The sequence below is a fragment of the Parasteatoda tepidariorum genome, chromosome 10, assembly GCF_043381705.1.
Source record: "Parasteatoda tepidariorum isolate YZ-2023 chromosome 10, CAS_Ptep_4.0, whole genome shotgun sequence".
NCBI classification, from domain to species: Eukaryota; Metazoa; Arthropoda; class Arachnida; order Araneae; family Theridiidae; genus Parasteatoda; species Parasteatoda tepidariorum.
Window position 1 is genome coordinate 32,810,363 of NC_092213.1, and position 16,591 is coordinate 32,826,953.

The 16,591-nt window shown below is 31.7% G+C and overlaps 2 protein-coding genes across 9 annotated transcripts in view; one reads left to right on the plus strand and one right to left on the minus strand.

Annotated features, from left to right (window-relative positions):
* The window catches only part of LOC107451898 (uncharacterized), a 34,654-nt gene extending 18,748 nt beyond the window's left edge, over window positions 1-15,906 (plus strand). For 3 of the 6 annotated variants that reach the window (XM_043038690.2, XM_043038693.2, XM_043038694.2), the window contains 2 exons: window positions 1,627-1,725; window positions 15,653-15,906. In XM_043038690.2, the coding sequence (XP_042894624.1) occupies window positions 1,627-1,725; window positions 15,653-15,750 (197 nt within the window). In that variant the 3' untranslated portion in view covers window positions 15,751-15,906. Of the gene's footprint in view, window positions 1-1,626; window positions 1,726-4,195; window positions 4,423-12,854; window positions 12,993-15,652 lie in introns of those variants that run through there. The other 3 variants (XM_043038692.2, XM_071187112.1, XM_043038691.2) reach the window with 2 other exon arrangements.
* The window catches only part of LOC107451897 (protein-L-histidine N-pros-methyltransferase), a 376,215-nt gene continuing 372,093 nt past the window's right edge, over window positions 12,470-16,591 (minus strand). For all 3 annotated transcript variants that reach the window (XM_043038695.2, XM_043038696.2, XM_043038697.2), the window contains exon 6: window positions 12,470-13,054. In XM_043038695.2, the coding sequence (XP_042894629.1) occupies window positions 12,831-13,054 (224 nt within the window). In that variant the 3' untranslated portion in view covers window positions 12,470-12,830. The remainder of the gene's footprint in view (window positions 13,055-16,591) is intronic.

Below are 16,591 nucleotides of genomic sequence, written 5' to 3' on the forward strand. Positions count from 1 at the left end.
ATTCTTAAAAATCTTATTAATTTAGTTACATACCTGAGTGTTGGAATTCTATATATAGCTTCTGTTTTTTCGAAATCAGGTTTTGGTTTCATACTTTTTTCAGAAATCACATGGCAAAAGAAGGGTAGGATTTTTTTGACGAAATGGCATTTTTCAGTATTCCTCTAGCTTCCAGTAGCTTGAACTTTTGAAAGAACTTCACGTAATCGTTGATTATGCTCTTCTTCGGTTGCACCAAATATTACAAATTCATGTGTCAGGACCTTCTTGAATAGTTTGTAGAATTCTTTTTGGAAACACATCAGGAGCTGATTTCATTTTGAATGGAAAACTCTAAAGTTTAAATCTTTCAAATGGTGTAATAAAAGTAGCTAACAATTCTAACTTTACGAAAACTTACATTTGCATCCATAATACTAAATACTTAAGCATCTGAGATCATGAGAAAAATAATTCTCCTTCAATATTCTCATTCAGAACTGATAAATCAACACAAATTCTAATATCACCTGATTTTTTTAGGAACAATAATAATTGATGCACACCGCTGTGAGGATTTATCAACTATTTCTATAATTTCATTTTTTGTCATCTCGTCAAATAATTTTTTGTTTTAATTTATCCCTTTTGAGATACTGAAACTCGCCCGTGGTACCAAAATATCACATGGCTTAACATCATTTTTTAACTTTATATTGTATTGCCTTCCAACTTTCATAATCCTTTTAAAAATTTCGGAAATTCTTCTACGGAATCTAATTTGAATTCTGATTTAAAAAATCGCTGAATGAGATTCAATTTTTTACTTGTTCTGAAACTTAACAAATGATTTTGTTCGTTATGTATTATATATACACTATCTCGGTAGCTAAAATTATTTCTTTTTTTTTTTTAGTTTTATCCCAGTCAGCACCAGATTCTCCTAATCTTATTTATATCTTGTCCAGATTCTCCTAATCTAATCTTATATGTTGTACTTATGGGAACAACCGTCAAACATCTGCTCCAGTATCAATTCTGAAATTTTCAGGAAATATTTTAGCATTCCAACGGTTATCTGGATTATATTATGTTTTCTCAAAGTGCTGATTATCCGACCTATGAAATTTGAATTTTTCTAGTGTTTCCAATTTCATTTACACGTAATTTAGTCTTGCATACTTTATCATAGTGTTCAACTTTTTTTTTTGCATCGATTACAAATAGCTTTCCGAAGAAGACGTTAACGTAGGTTTGGTTTAATCATACGATTTTCATTTTTATAAATTGGATAAATTTAATTTTTAATAGATTTAGTTGACGCCCGGTGGCTGAGCGGTAGCGCTTCGCGCTGTCGTGCCACAGTTCCTTGGTTCGATCCTTGGGCCGGGCAAGGCCGACTCAGCCTTTCATCCCTTCAGTGGGTCGATAAAATGAGTACCAAGCATGCTTGGGAACTAACACTGGGGGTTCCGCGTTCGGCTGACCACCTGACCCCGGAACATATGCTTCTGCACCCCAGAGCCCTAGGTCAAGAAAACTGAGATGGGCACAGTCGGCCTTGGCCCTCTTAATGGGCTGTCGCGCCACTGAGTAGTTAGTTTAATAGATTTAGTTAACTTATTAATAATTTTGTTCTATTGATAGATGTGAATGCTGCTATTGCCATAGTGAAAAACATTCGGAGAAAGCTGTGGGAAATTGAAAAGCTGGAAGAACAAGTTAATAGCATGTCTAATGATACAAGTAAGTAATTTTTTAATTTTTGATATTAAAAACATATTCTAGAAACAAATCTTTCAGTTGCATCTACATTTATAAAAATTGCATGTCCGCAATATAAAAGGCTTTTTTTCTTAACATTAATATAACCTACATGCGCGCGACTGTAATGTACTCTATATTTCTGACATTTTTAAGAATTGCTTCTTATTCTTATTATGAAAGGTGTTCAATAGTGTAGACTTACTTTATAACACCTTTAATTTTTTTCCCCGATTTTGATTACATAATAACATTTGCGCTTGAACAAAACAATGAATATACCGACTCTTGTGCTAGTATATTTTACTTCGATGCGTTAACTTCAGCAGTTATTTCATTGATCAGGATTACAAGTTAGTCTTAAATGTTAAACAAATATTGTTAAATGTTATTTTGTTAAAAATATAGTTGTTCTTTTTTGCAATGTCTGAAACTGGCTTCGCTCTGAAAAACTTCAATTATGTCTGTAAATGACAATACTTTTGGAACACATCATAGTAGAGAAAATTTATATAAAATCGTTTAAGCGTTAGGTATCTCTGTAACACTTTTCTTATTTCTGTACCGAAGTTATGCCTATTGGCTCCAAGTTTCAAAATTAAGGTTTCTTAATTTTTTAGAAATACTAAACTCCATTTATTTTCTGATGTTTTATCATAGACAAATGTTTGAACTTTAAAATGAACTAATATCGTTTTAAAGTTTTCCAGCTAATGACCTTAAAATTTGCAGAATTTCTGAAGGTTCATTCAATGTAAGAAAGTTAAGAATTCAGTATAATTGGTCTAAATTTTTTTGTTAATAATTTTATTTTCATATTACCATAATATCAGTTCAAATGAACACTTAAGCTATGAAGCGGAAAAAGTTTGTAACAGCGAACAAGTCGTTCATCTGAAAAAGCTATTTTTATTTATTTTTCTAAAATTATTTTGTAGACTTTGCAGTGTCCCTTAACTTTAAACAAAAAAAAAAAAAAAAAAAAAAAAAAAAAAAAAAAAAAAAAAAAAAAGAAAGAAAGAAAGAAAATAAGAAATAAAAATTATTCGCACAAGACCGTACCTAGATTCAACCGTTCTCAGTTGAGATCGTAAACAATTATTGTTTTATTAAATTCAATGACGGGGGAAGTAAACGGGCTCTCTTAGTATTCTCGTATACGACCTTTATTTTATGGTTTTGCAACGAGTTTGCCTTCAAAGTAAGTTTCAAAACATAATTTGTACGTAATAGTTTATAGTAAAGCATAATATTTTATTTTGAAATATTCCTTTCGTTTTTTGAGTAGTTTGAACAAATTTTCTTTTATTTAAAATATTGTTCTATTTTTACTATTAATTAGGCTGATTTTTTTTAATTCTTAAGACTATTGTCTGGTATACCCAAACTGTTGTTTTATTTATTTATTTATTTTTAAGATAAGTGCCGTCACTTCCAGTGTACATTTGCCCGGTATTCCATACACTGATGTTTTTCCTAATATACACTAGTCTGGTATTGTTTTAATAATAATGAATAAGCCTGTTCAAAAGTGTGTTTCACAAAAAAATGATTAATAAATTTTTATTTTATAACCGACGTTGAACAGCCGACCCAATTTTTTAGGTTTAAGACTATTAATGTTCAATTCTGTAACCTAGTAATTTTGAACCCAATCCAGAAGACTAGGGAACTCCTGTATCAAGTATTGAATGAAATTTGCCTTCGATCAGGACTTTTTGATGAAACTAACTCTCATTTGCGTTACACGAAGAGGAAAGCCACGAAAATCTCCCACTTTTAATTTCATGGCAAGGGTACTCCAATCCTTGATCCGTCTACCACTGAGGATATTTTACGCCACACTGTGGTCGGTGCGAGCTGGGTGCGGAATTCGTATCGACCAGCCATGACGGGGACTCTAACCGGAGTAACTTCATTGGAAGGCGAATGCACTATCCCCTGAGTCATCCCGGCTCTGATTTATTAATTAAAGAAAATTCTATTTTACTTTGATCATTAACTTACTAAAGTTACTTTTTAAAGCTCTTATAAGCCAATTATTTTAATGCCAAGACTCGCCGCTTAAGACTGCAAAACCAACAACCTCTGTTGCCAAATCCTCCGGAAATGGGAAAATTTTCCATCACCATCTCATACTCGTATGTAAACGCCGCAAAGAGCATTAAACCACAGTTCATATTAAGTTTTTTTTAATTTTATTTTTTATGACCATATCCATTTATAATTCTTCAGTTCTCTTTCTGTTTCTAGTGTCGAGACGACTGATTTTAGAAATTTCTTTACTATTTTCCACAATTACTTAAGGAACGCTGCACTATTAAAAAACTATTGAAATCCTCACTGCATAAATTTTGTGTAACTCCTTGCCTCTCTTAAAATTATTTGCATTGATGACTTTTTCTTTTATGTTATCGAAATTTAAAATTGATTTCATATATTTTTTTTACAGAAACCCTTATCTAATGTCAGGAATACTCAATGATAACAAATAGGAATAGTCATGAGACCTTATTGAAATTTTTAAAAAAAATAAATAAATAAAATTAAAAATACTGAATCTCTATTCAGCTGTAAACTATAGATGGACACTTTTATTATTTTTTGCGATATGTTATGGCAAAAACATACTGTAGATTATTATGTTTCGATATTTCAAATAAAATTATTTATTCATTATCTGTTTATTCAGTTTTTTATATTATTTATAAGTTGTTATCATATTTGCCGTGAAAATTGAAGAACTCATTTTGATCATATTTTGTTTGAAGCAGCTGATAGAAAAAAATAGATTCTTAAAACGGTATAATTTTTAAAGCTATTTTATGTTAATTTACATGATCTTTATTTTAAAACTACTACAGCATGCCACATATTTTAAATATACTATTTGCAAATATATGAGGCCAATACATAAGAGGGAACAATTTTATTTATATTAGAAGAAAAGGCATCATACATGTGAGGCCTCCGAAATTATTAAATATTTCATGAATGGGTATTGAATATACCCATCATTAAATTCTGCTCCTGTTGAAGTTATTAAATGTTTAAAATTAAACATTGAGTAAAACTGTCGTAAGTTACTCTATCAAGAAAACATATAAGCAACTATTTTTTTTTCTAACGTAAAAGTTTCTGAATAATGTCAACTGGCCTGTTTATATGAAGGGTTTGGGTTTTTAGTCGCATTTCTCAGATTGTTCTGGAGAGATTTTTAAGTAATAGACATCACAATTTTCTTATAGGCTGTAAGATGTTTCGTGCTTGGTGCTGCCATCTGGTAGAAATTTTAGCACTCTCGAAATACTTATCAGAAAATATTAAGGAAGAGTTAGATGTAAAAATGTCATACTATTTGTAAAAAGTGTAGTTTATCACTATATTGCTACAAAAACCCTTCATATATTTTTAAACTACTAAACTTATTAAAATGAAATATCCTAAAACAGGCATCTTTTGTAGTAAATAATAAAATAAAATTGAGGGAATTAACGTTAGATATTTTCAGTATTAAATAATGTGAAAAAAATAGGAGTATCAATGCGGTATAAAACGTGTTTTTATTGTATTTATTCTTTCGCTTAAAAAACGTTGTCTTTGAAATGTTTCAATTAAAAAGAAAATTTTATTTTCGAAATACATTATTTATATTTTTTTTACGTAATTTATATTCGTGTTGGTGTATAGTGTTAAAACTTTTTGTCAAGAATAAATTACTCTAGACTCAGAAACTGGGTGGTTTTTTTACGGTCGATTATACTTATATAGCACTCATTGCTAAAACATCTGCTCACAACATAGTGTGAATTTAATATTGCAAATTTTTTCATAATTCGCAGTTTAGTTCAAGTTATTTTTTGATTATCTAATTGCACTCACTATTTTCCAAGAAATTTTTTTTTTCTCAACAAGATTAATTTCCTTAGTTGAAGGACGAATTTTAGTTAACCTCGTATATCACAAAATCGTATTTGTTTCTGAAGCCAATTGATTTTCCTAATATTGGAGATTCTTGTTTTGTTTTGAAATAAAAATACCTTAATATGTACTTCTCGCAAGCTATAGGTTAGCCATCTCTGACTTAGAACATCAAACTCTCTACCGGAGCCCTGTACCCAATGACACTGCATATTTTAATTGTTTGCTCGTCTCTCTCTCTCTATATACAATAAAATCATCGTCGACCCAATATTTTGGGTTTACGACTATTGTTCAACTCCATAGTCTTGTAATTTTGAACCCAATCGAGAAGACAAGGGAACTCCCGGATCAAGTAGTGAGAGAAATTTGTCTTCGTGGAGAACTTTTTGACGGAACTAACTCCGCATTCGCGTTGTATGGAGAGGAAGACCACGAGAACCTCCCACGGGTAGCCTAACGGCAAAGGGACTCTAACCCGTGATCCGTCTACCACTAAGGATATTAAGTGTCAGCACTGTGGTCGATGCAAGCCGGATGCGGATTCGTACCGACCAGCCATCGCTGGGATTCGAGCCCGGTTTACCTCATTAGAAGGTGAACGCTCTATCTCCTGAGCAATCACGGCTGTCCTCGTCTATACTGAAAAAATTTATAGCTAAAATAAAAGTGATCATCAATTGAAATTCGGAAAATTTTTTTACCAGCTGAAGAGCTCAAATTTTAACTGCACCATTGTGCTCCACTATCACTATAATGCTAAATTTAATCCTGTTTTGACCGCAACAAGTAGAATATATTGTCGCATTATTGCGAAATAGGTAAATTATCGTCAAAAGAAATTTTAACAACTCAAATTGATCACCTGGACGTTTATTGCAGATCTTGCCATAAAAATTTCGATGGTTTCCTAACAGCTACACATTGAATTTATCACCAAATAGGATTAATTATCGTTCATCGAAATTTTTAATCGGTGTGCTGTACTGGTTGTCAAGTTTTAAAAACATTCTGACCACCGCAAAACAAAACCTATCTCTATATTATCTCCTATGGGTCATTACCACCAAACGGAGACAATCGTCGAACGACATTTTGACTACTCGTAATAGTGTTAAATTTTAACTTGAGCACAATGCTGGATGACAATACAAGTTCCAATAGGTATAACAACTACAATAAATTAAGGGTGAGTCAGCGAGAAATATATGATAAAATATTCGTAGTTAAATCACAGTATTTAAGCACAAAGATGTAAAAATTTTCTTTTTTTTATGACCCGAAAATAAAGTTGTGCGAGCGATTTCTTGTCATTCTATTATTATTGATAAATTACTGTTATTATTATTGTTGTTAATTATTATGCTATCATTATTGTATCACTAAAAAGAAGAAAATCATTTTATTTTCATCTCATCTAAAATGAAAAACAAATTCTTACACTGAGTGAATCAAATTCGCATTTTAGTGTTTTAGCTTAACACGTTGTCTTCTGCGTCACACATATTCAGGTAACAGCAAAGTTCCTGATCGGATCGCGTCACCTGTGTTAGGGTGACGCTTATTTGACTGCTTACGAAGGATATTCGTGTGTATTTGAAAAGATATATATAGCACAGGAAGTAACAAAACTAGTGAATTGTTATAAAAGTAAAGAAAAAATTATTTATTAAGAAAATTATTGTGAGACTTTTAAAAGTGTTCACTGATATTTGACTCATTAAGAAATAAGTTTTCCATTTTTCTACCCTAAATTTAAACGAATTAGGGTAAAGATTTCAAGTTATAGTCTTCTTTACTCGGCAAAGATTCAAACTGATCGTGTGGCCAGATGAGAAACACATGCAAAGCAACGGACACAAATAAACAGACATGATAACATGGACACAAAAGGAGCGAGATATTATACTTGTGACTACCAGAGACTCACATTACTAAAATATCAGTGGGAGTACTAAGCAGAAAACACTTCGTACAGCAGTACTCGTGGCCTGGAGGAGATTTTACTGTAAACGCGTGCGGCAGTCAACGTGTTAATAAATTCTTAGCTTTTTCGTCGATATCTGTACCAAGTTTCATGCATGGGAACTATATTTGTCTTTTTTAGCGATGGCTGGTAGATACAAATTCCGCATCCGGCTTGCATCGACCACAGTGCTGACGTGAAATATCCTCAGTGGTAGACGGATCATGGGTTCATGTCCCCTTGATGTCAGGCTAACTTCGGGAGGTCCTCGTGGTCTTCTTCTCCATGTAACGCAAATGCGGGTTAGTTCTATCAAAAAAGTCCTCCGAGAGGACAAATTTCTCCCAATACTTGATCCAGGAGTTCCCTTGTCTTCTGGATTGGGTTCAAAATTACAAGACTACGGAATTGACCATTTGTAGTCGTAAACACAAACTTGGGTCGGCTGTTCAACGACGGTTATAAAATGAAATACAGATAAGATATTGTGTGGCTGTAGTAAATTATTGCTTTTAATAATAGGTGTTGCAAAATTAATAATAATCAACATATTATGCCCTCGCGAGATTTTGTCGAGGTAAGTTTAAATATCTTGAAGACTGCATTTTAAGTTTATCCAGAGAAGTATATTCTCAAGTGTTAGTATTTTAATGTATAATTTTCAGTTGAGAAAATCCAAATTACAGACAGGGTTTTTATTCACCACTACTTATAGGTAATTTAAAGTCTCGCATGTCAAACGGAACTTTTTTACAGTAGTGCTGAGCCTGTTGCCAGAATGAAGCGAAAATCTGTGATTTTTTGTTTGTAGTTCTCTACTTAAAGTATTTTGTCGAAACCGGATCAGTTGGTGTATCTGACTTATTACTTAAATCATTGAAATTACATCCTAGTACGGGAAAATCTCATTTAGAACTATTCAGGGAGTTTTAGTTTATATTTTACGCACTGTATATACCAGTTTATTTTTATCGAAGATGAAAGTCACTAAACAATTTTTAAATTAATATTTTTTAATTAAAATTTGAACAAAATAGGTTGTTGCAGAGCTTAAGAGACATACTAAATTTAAAAACACTACTTTTCTGAAATTTTGTAACTCAGAAACTATTCGACCGATTTCATAAAAATAATTAACCCCACCCCCAGGGGATGATCGGGGTGCAACTTCAAAATCTTAAACAAGAACATTCAATTTTTTTTTTATTGAAGATTTAAATTTTAAAGATAAAAATACCCCAGTTTGAGCTACAGGTTATTGTATTTAGAGTGACAGATAGCGCTGTAATTACAAAACGAAAATGAAGAACAAATTGTTTATAAATGGAGATATTATGAAATCGAAGTAATAAAAAAAAAGATGTTAAATATTTTGAAAAATTTATCTAATGAAACCAAATTGGACTCCCCCATCCACCACCAGAAAAAAAAAGAAAAAAAAAAAAAANAAAAGAAAAAAAAAGACCAGCGACTTCCAAGGAGTGGGCTCGAGTTTAAGAGTGGGGTGTTTGTTTATCATTCAATACGTTTTTTAAAATACCAGGCTGATTTTTTTAATTTTTTCGATCTGACATGTTTCTTAAGCTATCTCCATTATAAACAATTTTTTCCCCATTTTCCTGTTACGATAAGAGCACCATCTGTGATTCTAAAATCAACAACCTGTTAGTAAAAGGGGTACTTTTTATAGAAATGTGCAATACAAAATAAGGGTGCCTATTTGGAATTTAAAAGTTACGTCCGCCTTAACTCCAGGGTTGAGGTTGGGATCGAATTTGGTATTTTTTTGAAAACATACAATTAATTTGTTTTTAGATCAGATTTTTTTTTTATCCGGCGTGTATTTTGAAACATATTTAAATGTTTTCGTACTTTTTCGGACACCACGATGTTAATATGCTATAGCCATTCCTGGCATTATAGTTATTTTTAAAATAACATTTTAAATATTAAGGTAAAATTTTTATTAAATGTTTCAATTATTTAAATAAATACAAGTTATCAACAAATTAGATATTTTATTTCATACAGTCCAAATGATATGTTTTTAAACACTTTGAAATTTTTGTGATATGACATGATGTTGTATTTACTCAATATAAATCTACCTTTAAAGAAAATCTTACATTTAAGAGATCGAGAGCCATCTAACAGAAGTGAAGGAAATCAGACTTCATTGGCAACAATAAATTAATACAAGATATAAGACCTGAAAATGGATTTGGAAGAACGTGTCTTTAATACATTATAGAATTCAATAATCATAGATTCGCATAACAAAATTTCTTTGGGTTTTATATCACAGTTTAATGTCCAATTCTCGTTTAAGATTCCCTAATGAAATGTTTGTTGAAAAGACGTCAAGCAGAATGAAAGATCGCCATTTTGGACTTCAGCTTAGTATTTTAGTTTCTTTTAACACTTTGCTGACCGAACTAGTTGCGTTTGAGTATAAACTGAACACCACGCGTCGTTTAACAATTACAGCTAACTATTGCCAAGCGAGGAGATCTCGCCGAACAGTCGGCAAAGTGTTAAGAATGCTTCTACTTGTATCTCTTTAAGTATAATGACTCGTGTTGCCTAATATAGATACTGAAAAATACAAATTTTTTTAAACTTACTCATAGTAGCAGGTTTTCGTAAAGGTTATGCATATATTTGGCACAAATTGATTCCATAGAAATAAACGCGAACAACAGTCTGACTTTTTTAACACCATAAGCTGTAGGTTGGATTTAGAGCAAATATCCTAATTCGACGAACACCATTTTGTAATAACGCTGTTGAACAACGAACCACTTTGCTTTGTCTAAGAACAGTGGGAAAAAAACTTAATGCATCACTGTCTAATTGCATTGGTATTTGCAGCTGTTAGTCAGGGCTAAAGAGAATAGAAGGGCTAGTTCACTCCGCTCTTAGAGCTGAAGCAACGATNAATTTACCGCTGTTTGTTCGTGTTGCAAGCTGTGCACCATCTTACGTTAGTGTTAACACTTTTAGTATTGTAAACAGTATTATTAGCATTGTAAACATAAGTAATAATTAATCAAATGCATTGTTTGCAAGAATCTCAAAACACAATGATGCCAAATGGCTTTAAAATACAACTGAAACAGTAACCCGGAAATTTAGGCAGTCCCGAGCTTGCAGTGCTCCCTAGTGTAGAGAACACCTTCCATTGGTATTTGCAGCTGTTAGCGGAGTTGACAGATTTGTTTCAAACCGGTTAAGGCTGTCGTCGTCATATGAAAGGGTGCTTTTTTGTGAATAACGTGCTATTTTTTATAGCGGCTGTGAGTTTGTGACTGTTACTTATGACTATTAGGTCAAGTATAGCCTATCTTAAGTCAGCTCTATCTAGGCTTATTATGAAAATGGCACAAAACGTAAATATGGAGAAAAGCTACAGTTTTGTGACAATCAAAAGCGTTCGTGTGGTTTAATTTTTTAATATTTAAAAACTTACTCCAATGCCGCGTTACCTGGGTTTAAAAAAATTTGCAAAAAAATTTGAGTATATGTCAGTGATTTTGATAGTTTATTTAAGTGGAAAAATGTCACAAAAAATGGCGATTTTTTAAAAATGTTTAATAATTTTTAAAATAGAACTAAAAAAACTTTCAAAAGTTATTGGTCCGTCCTAAAGCCCAGATAATTCTTCAAGGCAAGATTATATATAGTAGTTTAAAATCATCGCATTGCTTCAAGGGTAAGGTACTTAAAGTTTGGCTTTTTTAATTTATCTTGGCGACAGAACTTCGAAAAACAACGTCAAATGTAGCTCAGTTCAGCAGTGAGTCGACAATTTGGCTACAAATAAGGACCTCAGCTGTTTAGGTTTCTTGTAAACACTGAAATAAAGAAGTATTTTAACGAATAATGAAAAAAATTACATTGTGGTTGATTATGTGAACTAATTGTTGAAAAAAATCTAATTTTTTTGTTAATTTTTGATGCAATGTAAAGTGTTTATATTGATTTTCCTTATGAAAAAATTATAAATCAATAATTATTTTTTTGAAATTTAAGTAATAAAATCCTTTAAGTAAGAAATTTAAGTAATAAAATCTTTTTAAAAGCTATTTGAATAGTTTTAACGTTTAACCGCAGTATAATTATGAGATTTCGAGCAAATATCCTAACTCTACGAACTCCTCCCAGTAAAAACTCTACGAACTCCTCCCAGTAAAAACACTTCAGAGCAGAGAACCAGTTCGTTTGAAAAAAAGTTACGAATTTGTCAAGATTGAAAGAAGCTACAAATATGCTAGTCTAATGACTGTATAAAAAAAAACTCAACGTCTAACGTTAACGTGACGTCTTTCCGACACACTTAATGCAAGGGAGACCTTTGGTACGGGAATCGGACTTACATTATACTTCTCATGTTCACGTAATCATTAATATTGAAAACAAAATTGAAAATTCCAGAAAATAATGTAAGAACAGCATCTAAAAAAAGTCTGTCATGATCATTTAATCGATACATGGTGTTCTGTAAATATCACGCTTACTGTATGATTTTAAATTTTTTGTCAAAAATCGAAACAAAATTAGGGGTCGTAAACTAATATCTAAGAAAGGAAAAAGCAAAAGCCCTATCAAAATATGACGAATCACTATTGAAAGAAATAGAGAATAATTACATTAAACCTCTTTAACTGTCGGTGGTAATCGTGGAAAGGTACATCTATCAGAAATTTTTCTTCTGGCAAATGCATTATTTACATTATTTACTCAGCCATTTATGTTTTTTTTTAACTTGCTTATTAATTTACCATCCTTAATGTCCATAATATTTTGACAACTATTTTAAAAAATTAAAAAATTATTCTATTTTGGCTACGATAAGTTGTTTTCGTTTACTTAACCACGAGTAATAGATGACTTAATATTTAAAGTTGTGCAAGGGAAAGAAATTGTATAATCAATTGAAAATCTGGGATGTAACCTTCCTGGCGGTATTTTCTAAGTTTGTAATGACGGGGGGGGGGNGGGGGGGGGGGGGGGAGCTTAGATTGAAATTGGAGAATTTAAATGCAAATGACTTATACGTTATAATAAATGCGAATGTAAATACCGTCAAAGGAGTTGTAGAACAATTATTACAATATTATCTGTACAATATGTAAAACATAATGCATTGTGAGAGGCTTAGGTTATGATATGATTGTTAGAATATATAAGACAGGATGAATTAAATATCACAAGTATCTTTCAGTTTTAGAACAAAAACAGCATCATTAAGCCAGTAGAATGCCTGATCTAGGTCTCCTTCGCACAAATAAGGCAATCTCGTCCATCTTACAACTTCAAAACCACAGTCAGAAAACACGGTTTCCGTGAGAGCGGATACTTGTTCTTCAAATTTCTTGCCACATGTCAGCGCTATTTTTTCCACTGGAGCGTTGTACTTTGATCCTGTAAATGAAAGAATATATATTTTTGTATACCTTTATTATGAATAAATATACTAGTTTAAAATCTAGTTTAATTATAATTGCATACTCTCTGTTCGAATCGAGAACTGCTATTTTTTTAAATATATTACGTGTTTTGAATAGTTAGTGAGTAGAGAGATGAAGATGCAAACAGAAGTTCATATTCATTTAGCTTCGAAGCGGTTGTAGAAGTTATGGAAATGGTGTTTATACGTAGTATGAAAATGCATACCGTATTTTTCGATGCATTAGTTAATTTTTTCGAATCCCTTAATTGCAATGAAAATTGGTGGTCGACTTAAACACAAGTAACACATTTATTTGGACACCAAGATTTTTTTCCGAAATATATCTAACTTGAAAAATTAATCCAATCTATAAGATAAATGCAAACATAATACGAACAACTCTATAATTCAATAAAAACTTATATACAACAATAAAGTAACATTTTACAACGTACTTTTTACATATCATCATAAGGATTCTATTCTTCAAGAAATTCTACATTTTATCCTGAGTCCCATACAATATAAATTTCTGTACCTTCCAAAGAAATTTGATTACCACATTTCTGAAAAAAAATATTTAATTAAGAGAACATCGACGTTTTTCCCTGTATCCAGAATGATTTGACGTATCAATTTTTTGAAAACTAAATGCAATTCTTTAAATTGCCCAAGTATATATATCAAGAATTTATCAGAATCGGAACAAGTTCAGAACATCAGAAAATTCGAACATCATTCCTAGAGAGTTATAAAGGCAAATGTTGACACGTGCGTTTTCTATAAATTATATTTTATTTTTAAAGGTGCTGAAAAAAATCTTAGATTATCTCTTTAAATTTTAAAAAATTATGTTTTGTTTATACCTTTAGATGAACGAATATTTGGTTAGAATTTTTTTTCTAAAACTAATGTGAAAGTGGAGTTCAATTAATACATCGAATACCACACATATTTATCATTTTGAAGTCAAAAGTAAGAATCGATTTTTACAATCGGTTAATTTTAACTGACCACAATGTTTTAAAATACCTTTTTTGCACCTTCAATTTTTTGTACTAAAACTTGACGGGATTTGCAAGAAGTAAAGTAGTTTTTTCCGAATCAATGGGATTTTATGATTTGGCTTTTATCTTGGCGAGCCTGTCAAACTAGTCGCCAACTATATCAAATAAGAAGAGAGCACGATTTGGGAATTTCAAGTTGGAATGAAACTTTTTACATTAGTAGAATACTTTAAGGGTGTTCACTCCTTAAAATAATAAAGTGCACTAGTCAGCCAATTCTAAGAAAAACGCATTAAAACTTATAGTTTATATACTTTCTAAATCTACAATTATTTTTAGGTCTAGTGGCAGGGAACTTGCCGAACAACGCAGAACGAGACGTTTAGAGTTCGAATCGAGCAGAGGATTTTTTTTTTATTTTTTTTTTTACTTTTTATTGTGGGGACTTAATTATTGACTATGTCAACCTTCATCTATCAAAAGGTACCTCAAGATAGAATCAAGTTAACATGTCTTATATACTAGTGATTCGGTATCTATATTATATAAAACGCTATTACGTATGTATCAATAAAACCGACGATATTTCTTTTCTCGCGTTGGCAACAGTTTTCATTTTTAATTGATAGACTTCGGCGCGCAAGAGCACGTAGTGAGCTTCATATGGCCAATATATATTATATAAAACGCTAATACATTTTTATTGATAGGCTTCGGCGCGCAAGAACACGTACTGAACATCATATGTCTAATCGGGTGAATTCTCACCGAATTATCAAAAAAATTCTCACAAAATTATCTTCATCGAAGCCGATGCTTTACATCCGGCTTTCAGTACTATGTCATATTGTTTTACAACACATGGTTTTAGCCCTCTGGTGGGAAAGACTTTAAAACAAAACTTACAACAGTTACTTTTCTCAACAACTGAAATTTAGAATAGTGTGATTAAGAAAAATATGTGAACTGTTTGCAATTTCAAATTAATGTTGAAATGCACAGGTTTAGAATTTTCTACAGTGAAAAGTTTTCGGAACTTCAGTGTTCAAAAAAGTATACAAAAGCTAGACGTTAAGAACGTATCCAATGAGCGAGCAAAGCGAGCATCGGATTGCGAAGCAATCCGAAATGAACTGCGAAAGCATTTCCGAGGGTTGGCGAGCGAAAGCGAGCAGGGGGCGAAGCATCCTAGTTTAATACTTATAGTGGTAGTTACGCCATTGTGGGGATTTAATTTTTGACTGTGTCAACCTTCATCTATTAAAAGGTACCTCAAAATACTGGAACTGGAACTACATTAATTTTTTGGGGCACCTACACAATTGTGTTTATTCCCAGTAGAAAACTTGTTGTGCCTGATAAGATTACTTAACATGTCTTATATACTAGTGATTCGGTATTTAATATTTATAGTGGTAGTTACGCCACATCATTATTAATAAATATTTTTTTCTTTGAGAACAATATTAATTTCGTTTATTGCATTTTTTAATAATTAAATACTAATTTGCTTTTAAATTATATTTTTTGTGTATTTTTAATTAATTTTTTGTTTACAAATAGTATTTGTAGAGGTCCCATCGCAAAAGGTAAACAAAGCGGAGGAACACTGGAAGCACGGAGTAATGCATCGATACGCGGAAGGATATCGAATGTGCTAAATGGATAGTTAACAGTCTGATCGTTGATCACGCTCATCGTCCGTTGCTGTACTGATTCTTTTTTCTTAAAATATCTTAAAAATTTTCTAAATGATCATTATTAAAGTACAGCTGATTGTTATTGATCATGATCATTATTAAAATAGAGTTGATTTTTAAGAATCTTATCATGTGTGTTCAATCCATTACTACAGCACTAATTTAAATATAAATTATTTTAATTTATTTATTATATTTTTTGGTTCCGATATATTATTGGCATTTAAATTACAGTTATAATTAAATTTTGCTGCTGTTTCTAATGCCATGTAACTATTCATTCAAGTAACAGTACACAAAATTTATTTCAAATCAACGATATTGGAACTTTGAAATGGCCAGCTAAGTCTCCAGATCTCAACCNTAAAAGATTTCTTTCCATTGAAATGAATTTTTTTAAAATCCAGATTTTGGCGAAACATATTAACCCGTTAGGCGCCATCATTCCCATTTTGGGAACATTAGCTTTCAATTTTTTTAGAACTAACTGTACTTAATACACTGCTGGACAATTGCTAAGGACGGATAACACTATCATCTATATCAACCACAAAATGAAAGGAAGCAAAATGTGGAAAATTAGAATAAGTGAGGGATATAGTAAGAAGAGGTATGCGTATGCAAAATTTTTTTCCACGTCTGTTCATCACGTGATAGCGCTGATAAGAGCTTTAAAGGTTTTGACGCGTGTGGAGAGTTGTTGTTTCAAGTCAAAGTTTTACAGGAAAGATCTAGTTGACGAGCTTGAAATTTTCGGCGTGGCTTCCCGATATCATTTAGATGATTTTAAGCGTGACCGAAT